The sequence below is a fragment of the Microtus ochrogaster genome, unplaced genomic scaffold, assembly GCF_000317375.1.
Source record: "Microtus ochrogaster isolate Prairie Vole_2 unplaced genomic scaffold, MicOch1.0 UNK60, whole genome shotgun sequence".
Lineage (NCBI taxonomy): Eukaryota > Metazoa > Chordata > Mammalia > Rodentia > Cricetidae > Microtus > Microtus ochrogaster.
In genome coordinates this window covers 66,017-74,981 of record NW_004949158.1, presented here as the reverse complement: position 1 = coordinate 74,981, position 8,965 = coordinate 66,017, and the positions used below count along the sequence as shown (strand labels likewise).

Genomic DNA, 8,965 nt, shown 5'->3' with positions numbered 1-8,965 from the left:
CCCCCCCCCCCGCTGCCTACGGATCAGATGTAGCTCTCAGCTCTAGTACATAGGTGCCGCCATGCTTTCTCCATCATAACACACTAACCCTCCGAAACTATAAACAACCCCCCAATTAAATACTTTCTTGTGAAAGAGTTGCTTGGTCATGGTGCCTCTTCACAGAAATAAAACAGTGACTAAGACAACCTGCATGTGTGTATGTGTAACACACGTGTGCCTAGTACCTGCAAAGATCAGAAGAGAGAACCAGATCCCCTGAAGCTAGAGCTATGGATGATGATGAGCCATCATGTGGGCGCTGAGAACCAAACCTGGGTTCTCCAGAGGAGCAGCCAGTGCCTTTACCCCTTAAACCATCAATCTTTCCAGCCCCAAACACATGTATTTTTGCTGTTTTATTGAGTCAGGGTCTTACTCTATAATCAATGGCAGCTTGAACTTTTGGCTGTTCTGCAGCAGCTTCCCGGGTGCTAGGGTTATTATGTGAGCCTCCATATCTGTCTCAGAAAGTATTTTGTTAGTTTTTGTTTTTGTTCGTTTGTTTGTTTTTGTTTTGTTTATTGGTTGTTTTGTTTTGTTTGTTTTTGAGACTAATATTCACTATATAGGCCAGGTTAGATTTGAACTCATGGAGATCTGCCTGACTTCACCTCCAAAGTGCTGGGGTTAAAGGCATGTACCACCATACCCGCCCCTCAGAAAGTATATTCTTTAATTAAGGTTATATGTTTTGGTACTTTTTAATAGAAATAGACTGCTTCAAAATCTCATGCTTTTTAACACCTATATATGTATATTTTAGTAATGTGATAATATGAATAAATATAATGACAATTGCAGTCTGTGCTAATGTTTGTGAAGTACCTATGCATTCCCAGTAGATGTTACCCAGTTTTTTAGTATATAATATCAGCAAAACTCAGGGGAAAATGAGTAATAACAAGGTATTTTTGTCATAGCAATGAGAAAAGTGACTAACACAGCTTCCATGCGCCTGAGTGCCAGGCTTACAGACACACCACTATACCTAGCTTCCATACTGTTTTCAGTAATGGCTGCCTTAATTTACAGCTCCACTAACAACACTATGCAGGGGTTGCCTTTTCTATACATTCTTGCCAGCATTTATCTTTTGTTCTTACTTTATTGTTAGGAAGTATAGTATATGCTTCTGTGTCTATAAAGAGGCCAGAGAACAACTTTGTGAATAAATTCTCCTACCTTAATGCTGGTTTCAGGGCTCAAACTCAGGGTGTTAGACAAGTGATTTTTACCTTCTGAGCTACCTTCCAGGCCCTGCTCTGTTTTTTTAATTTTATCTGCATGTATGTGTATGTACCACATGTGTCCAGTGCCCACAGAGGCCAGAGGGCATCAACCCCATTGGAACTATAATTACAGATGGTTGTGAGCAAACAGTGTGGGTGCTGGGAACTGAACCTGGGTTCTGTGGAGAAGTAACTAGTGATCTTAACCCCTGAGTCATCTCTCCAGTCCCACATTTTCTCCCCAAGACAGCGTTTTTCTGTGTAGCCCTGGTTGTCCTGAAACTCACTCTGTAGACCAGATGGCCTCAAACTCAGAGATCTGCCTGCCACTGCCTCTGGAGTGCTGCGATTAAAGACATGTGCCACCATGCCTGGCTCCAGCTGCCATGTGAGTTCTCGAGTAGAGTGGGGTTATGTCACATTGTGGTTTTCACTTGTATTTCTTTGATGGCTATTGGTCCTGAATATCTGTATCTCTGTTGCCTTCTTTTGAGATCTACTGCCAATTTTAAAGTCAGGCTACTTATATTCTTTGATGTTAATTTTTGGTATGTTCCTTACACATTTTGGTCAATATCCAGAATATCACTATTCAGACAGGGCATGGTAGTTCATACCTTTAATCCCTGCACTCAGGAAGCAGAGGCAGGTCAATCTGTGAATTTGAGCCTAGCCTGGTCTACATAGAAAGTTCCTGGATAGCCATGGCTACATAGAAAAACCTCATCTTGAAAATACCAAATAGATAGATAGATAGATAGATAGATAGATAGATAGATAGATAGATAGATAGCAATAAAATTTGAGTCACTAAAGTAATGTTGATCACTGCTGTACTTGTTAGATGCATAATGAATGAAGGTTTTCTAAGTTAAACGCAAAGATTGTTGCTTTTGCTGCATAAGGCCTTTTAGTATAATTTCACTTGTCCATTCTTGTTTTTTATTTCCTTATTTTTTTAATGTCCTGTTCAAAAGTGTCCTTTCCCATCCCAAAGTCCTGAAGTTGTTTCTAGTTGTTTCATAGTTTCAGGTCTTAGACTTGAATGTTTAGTAGATGTTGAGTTATTTTTGGGGACCTGTAAGAGGTAGGAGCCCATTTTTATACATGTGGACACCTCATTTTCACAAAATCATTTATTGAAAATGCTATCCTGTTTCCTGTGCGTGTTCATTGCATCTTTATCAAAAGTCAGTTGGCTCTAGAAGCTCATATCAGTTTTTCTAAGATATTTATTCTATTCTTCTGGTCTGTGTGTCACGTTTTATGGTAGTACCTTGGCATTCTGATTTCTATAGCTTTGTGTATTTTGAAGTCAGGCAGTACAATATTTTTCTGCTTTGTTCTTTTTACACAAGATCATTTTGACTATTTCAATTTTCAAATAGCCTATCTGAAATAATGTTTTTGCTTGTTTGTTTGTTTGAATGATTCTATCTTTGCTTTGCCCATGACAAAACAAAATTGTCAGTCTGGGAAAACCAAAACTAAATCAAAACAGCAGAAGCTGTTTACAATAACAATGACTCTTCCGGAGATGAATCACTCTGACTTAGCAGCTGTTTTAGAAGACAAGTTCTTAGAACGAAAGTCATCTAAAGTCAAGCGGAGTCTCTGATTTGGGACTTTGGAGTTTCACACTCTATATAAGTGAAAAGAAAAAATGAAGAATAATATGTGCACACACAGTTTGAAGCATAACTGCCATTTAAAAATATAGTTCACATACTGTAGCAATCACAGCATTTCTTAATTAGTAAGTATGCTGAATTATAAGAAGGCACCCCTAACTCTTACAGTGATTTTTCTAGTATTGTATCATATGAAAATTGGTTCTATATCGATCTCCTCCTGAATTATTTCATTCATAATTTAGAACATTGTCCTAAAAATTTATTTGAAGCTGTCAAAGTTGTAATTACTTTATGGCATTTGAAAAGGAATGATGTTCTTTGCTCTGTGAGTTAAGAAAAAAGAAAAGGATAATTGTGTGTGCCCATACTATTAACAGTAATTGTAACAACAATTACATTAACATTGTGATTTTCCAGCCTTACAGCTGGGAGCTATTTTTAAATTCAGTCCTGGGGATTAAACATAGAGTCTTGCGGTGCTAGACAAATGCTCTAACACTAAGCTACATTCGCAGCCTGTAGGGGCTTCTAAATGCTTCATGAATTTTCTTATCTCTGAAATCAAGGCATATACTTAAATAGTTGGTTCAAAGAATATATAGAAATATATAACAGATTATCAGAAATACAGATTTTTTTCTTTTAGAATCAGGAAACATTATTCCAAGTGGTTCACCTAAAATAATATGCACATGTCATTAAAAGTCGCAGTCTGTGATTTCACTGCTAGCATGGTCCAGCCTATGACGTGACTACAGTGAGCAGTCCATCTACTATGAAATACCTTTCTGCCTTTTACGAGTCAGCTCAGATGTTTGCTCTTTCTCTGGGCCATCCTGACTGCTCTCAACCTGAAAGGCTCTCCTGTCCTTTGAATTCCTGTGTCTTTCACCTATCGTTGTTATATGGTCTTAGAATAATAAGCATAAAGATTCATATGCACATCCTGCCCTTCAAATGTAAGCTTCTAAAGACTGAGAGGTGTGTATTGACACCTTCCTTATCCTCCAACATGTTGTTTTACATTTAGAATTTACGTAATAACTACTGTGTGACAGCTTGTTAAACTGAGGGGAATCGAGTCTGGAGAGGAGGTGTTCTGTAAGGGGACCTGAGTTCAGTTCCCAGCACCCACATAGTGGCTCATAGCCATCCCCAGCTCCTTTCTGACTTTTGCAGGCACAAGGCACACATGGTACACATATATACATACAGGCAAAGCATTCATACACCTAAAATAAAATAATGTCTAAAACAAGAAAATGTATAGAATAAACTATAGTCTGTTGATACAGATGACTTGAGTCAGAAAAAGGTACTAAAGTCCTACAGAGAGGTGGATTGTTGAATCAGATGGTCCGCTCCATTCTAGTATGCTCCATTTATACCGTCACCACCAAAGGTAAGGATGGAGTAACCCTGGTGAGAAGTCTCGCGCAAGAGGGTGAATATGTCCAGTTCTTAGGAATGGGATTGTTTTGTTTATCTTTTGAGATAGTGTTTCTCTGTGTAACCACCTCAACTGTCCTAGAACTTGATTTGTAGACCAGGCTGGCCTTGAACTCACAGAGATCTGCTTGCCTCTGTCTCCCAAGTGCTGGGACTAAAGGTGTGCGCCACCACTGCCCGGCTAAATGAGGTTATTTTTAAAAGAGACAAATGGGTACTCAGCGGCAGCACACAGAACCCTAAAGGGGCCCGAGAAGGCACACACACTTTATACTTACTGAATTGTACTCACCAGCATCCTCAGCCACAATAAAAGACTCAGGTGTCCGTTCAGGGAGAGGAGGGGGAATTTCATCATCTATCCTCGGAGAAGTTGCTGTCCAAATAACGAAAATGTAATCACAATTTTTTGATAACAAAGGAGATCCTTAGATTCCAATATAATCCTAAATATAAATTTAACAGATTTGTATTTGCTCACTCTATGAAAAAAATAAATTTGTCTTTAGGTAAAAGCTTTACTTGTTCTTGGAAATTTTTTACTGGGTTTAAAGGTTTGAATGTCTCCAAATGTTTCGATAAAGTCACTGTTAGGATGGTTTGGAATGTTCTCTAACTCTTTCCTTTTGTTTCCTATAGAATTCCTAATAGGATATTTTCATCAGTTAAACATTCAATTACATAGAAGGCAAAAAATAATCCTTTTTCCATTCTATACAGAATCACTCTGGATGCTTATTACAGAAAAAGGAAGTGTTCATTAAAGAAGGAGAAAATGTGGGGGATGGAAGTGAACTAGAGATCTACGGCAAGCTCAAAGGCCTACAAAGTTTTCTGTTTAATTTAATTAAAAAAAAAATCAGTTTTGTAGTATTATAAGAAACTGCCACCAGGTGGCAGACATGTTGATTTCTCTGCAATATGAAAATAACTTGCTTTTGATGATCTGAGAAGTTTAAAGCATAATGGTTATTTATAAAAAGAAAACATCAGATGGCAAGGTGTCTCAGTGTGTGAAGGCTCTTGCTACTAAGCCTGACAGCGGAGTGCAGTCCCCAGAACCCATGTGGCAGAAGTAGAAAACTCACTCCGCAAGCTGTTTTCTCACCTAGACACAGACACACACACAACACCACCCACCCACATACACATTAATAAAGAAAGCAAAATTCCTTAAATTTTAAATATAATTGAACTGTAAAAGAATTAGTTCAAAAGAAGAACTTTCTCAGATCCAGATTAAAAAAAATTGCAATAAATTTGCTAGGTTTTCATAGTACATACTTATCAAGAATTCAAAGTCATCCTTGTTTATTTAAAGAATTTGATGCCAGCATGGGTTACATGAGACCCTTTCTGAAAAAAAACCAAAACAGGAAAAGCAAACAACAAACACACAGAAAACCAAAACAAGCAAATAAAACTTGGGCCTGGGGAAATGATGGTTTACTGTCAGGATGAGCCCCCAGAGTTCAGATCCACAGAAGAAGCCCAGCACTAGAGAGGAAGGGGCGGAGACAAGGGCTTGCTTACCCAGCCTGGGGTAGGGCAGTGAGAGGCAAGCTCTGAGGTCAGTGAGACACATCCTAAGATTATAAGGCAGAGAGTGACAGAGCAATTCCCCTGAGATCTTCACTTCACCTCCACATGCGTGTACCTACAAACATACACATAAACGTGCCACACAGAGAAGGAAAGAGAGAACTAAGCCCCACACTTGAGAGTCTGAGGCAGAGAGTCTAGGCTGGCTTTGGTAGAAAGATCCTATCCAAATAGGAAAGAAACACAGGCCGGGACTATCCCTCCATGACAGAGCCCTTGTCTGACTTGCTAGACTCAAGTCCCATGACTTCAAAAAGAGAAAAAAGAAAACAGCAATCAATAATGTTATACAGCAAACGTTTTCTGTGCTTTCTAAGTCAATGCTCCTTATGGATTATCTGGCAATATGCCTAAGCAAATTAAAGCTGCTCTTTGCTTCCTTTATCCTTTATGTCAGATTACTAGGGTCTGGGCTGGAGGTTCCACTCAAACACCGGCCTGACATGCACGAGACACTAGGTCCAATCCACTTCATTAAAAAGAAGGGAAGGGCGAAGGAAACAATGAGCACATGATAATCTCTAATGGTATGTTCACCACTACTTTCTGACTACTCAGTCAAACAAAACAGTATGTCTGATATGTAAAAATCTAGAATTATAAGAGATAAAGAGGAAAATTATATTAAAAGATTTAAAAAGTCACACAGTACTAAGCAAATATTCTCATCTGCTAAGATGAGAAAAGTGTAGGAAATTAGATCCTACTCTTCCCACTCGTACAGGAAAAGAGTTCAGTGCTTAGCAAGGTGGTCAACTCATTACAGGCACGTAGGAGGAGGCCGCTTGTTTGTCCCGGTCGCCCAGAACCAAAAACAACCACACAGAAACTATATTAATTAAAATGCTGCTTGGCCCATTAGCTCTAGCTTCTTATTGGCTAACTCCTACATCTTAATTTAACCCATTTCTATTAATCTGAATATCACCACGAGGTCATGGCCTACCGGCGAAGTTTCAGCATGTCTGTCTCCAGCGGCGGCTCCATGGCTTCTCTCCAACTCCGCCTTCCCACTCCCATGCTATAGGCCAAGCCAGTTCTTTAATCATTAACCAATAAAAGCAACAAAGGCTTGTAAGTGTGTATCAATCATTTCTAGGTGCCTGTGCAGTGCTGTTGACCAGTTTGCCCTCTGTATCTGGGAAGCTGTTTCTGTTAAAGGTAAATTGTGGGCTGTTGATAAACAAGTCTGGAATGAGGTTGGCCAAGCCTTCCCTTTGGCGTAGATAGACCCCCAGATCTGACAGCTTAATTGTTGCTCTCTTCAATTTAGTACACCATCAGAACACCCTAGAACTTATTTCTTTGTGGAGGAAAAGAAGAAAAAGAAGCAGAGAAAGAGAAGGGTTAGGGTAAGCAGAAACCAAAATATTTAATAGAAACAAGGCAAGTTCCAAAATGTTACACAGATTTTAGAACATAGCTTACCTTCTATAGCTGTCTGCTGGTTTAATGGTGGGGATGGCCTGGTCAGAGGGTTTGCCGTTAAAGATTCATGTGAGTTGCAATAAGAAAGGGAGGTTGTAGAAGAGGCTGGCAATGGAGTACAAGGCAAAGAGGCCCGGTCTCGCTTCTCAGGCAGATCAAAGGACCTCTTAGAATCAGCACTGTTTGAAGGTGATGGTGGAAAGAACGGATCTTCTACTAACGACATGCAAGAATGCACTCTAAAAGGCTTGGGGCTGGGCTGTGGTACACAAGGGACAGCACGTGTCGGGTGCTCAGAGGCACACGGCAGAGAATAATTGAGTTCCTCTGAAGAAACATGGACCGCTCTTGGCGCCTGCACCTCCATGAGACAAGGCTCAGGCAGTTGAGATTCCAAGAAGGAAGAACCGTCTTCCATGTCCAACTCGTTTGTTCTTCTCGGCTGAATCAATTCAAAGGGAGTTGATTTGGTCCGTGTCACTGGCCCCTTAGAGTTATGGCACCTGTCTGCTGTGTTTAGAGGCGGAACATCAGGACACGACCCGCACACAATGGAACCAAAGTCCAGACTTGGGTATTTCTGAAGGGGATCGCCCACTACTGGAAAGGCCTTTGCCAGCCCTTCCCTGATTATGACAGCCTTGCTGTTACACCTACAGTTCAGCTCTAAAGAGTCAAAAGAGGGGCTTGATTTAGCCGAACGCAAAACAAACTCTTCCTCGGCTCTTATTTCAAAAGTCCTATCATAGGAAGAGGCGTCTGCGCTTTTCACTTCAAGCCTTTGTCTTGTCGGTTTTGCATCCTTCATGGCGCTGAAAGAGAAGGAGAAAATGATGATGCCGCCCCGGGAAGGGGTCTCTTCTGAGTAGCGCAGCAGTGCAGGCATGAGATGGCATCTCCTAGTTATAATTAGTCAGCATTTAGATATGCCAAATTTACTCACTTTTTTGGTAAATCCGGAGGACAAGAGTCAGCTTGTACAGTGAGATTTTGTTCAGGAACTGAAAATCCTGCTTCGATCTTCAAGAGAAAGGGCAGAGCTTTGTGTTTGATTGGTTGGCTTTGTTTTTTAATGAAGCAATGTCAATAAAGTATTTTAATACTTGAAGGCTAGGAAGTGATAACCCCAACAATCCCCGCCCCAATACACACACACAGAAGGCACAGGGACCATCATGGAAAATGGGAGAGAAAGATCAGGGAGTTAGTTCTGAACTCAGTGTATCCTGGACATAAGACCAATACATTCGTGAAATCAAGCCAGCAGTCGGCCTTCCGGCATGGAAGGGGAGCATGGGCTCGATAAGACCCATCCCGAGCTGAGCTGGTATGGACAGCTGATGGCTTCTGGGAACGGGAGAATCAGGCTTTATTCAGAAGGTGGCTCCTTGCTCCAGTGGCTGGCCCCACGCCACATGAGCAGCACAAATTAGAGTTGGTGGGTTATTTTTTTATAAAAGAGGACATGAAGTTAAGAAGGGGTAGAGATACCCCTGGACCCAGCAATACCACTCTTGGGAGTATACCCAAGAGATGCCCGATCATATGACAGGGGCATTTGTTCAACTATGTTCATATCAG

At 40.7% G+C, this 8,965-nt stretch overlaps 1 protein-coding gene across 1 annotated transcript in view; it reads right to left on the bottom strand.

Annotated features, from left to right (window-relative positions):
- Positions 1–8,965, bottom strand: part of Ptpn22 (protein tyrosine phosphatase, non-receptor type 22) — a 54,540-nt gene that overhangs the window by 13,211 nt on the left and 32,364 nt on the right. Inside the window, exons 13-15 of the mRNA XM_013354683.2 lie at positions 8,328–8,404; positions 7,385–8,196; positions 4,647–4,730 (exon numbers count right to left, since the gene is read on the bottom strand). Of these exons, the coding sequence (XP_013210137.1) occupies positions 4,647–4,730; positions 7,385–8,196; positions 8,328–8,404 (973 nt within the window). The remainder of the gene's footprint in view (positions 1–4,646; positions 4,731–7,384; positions 8,197–8,327; positions 8,405–8,965) is intronic.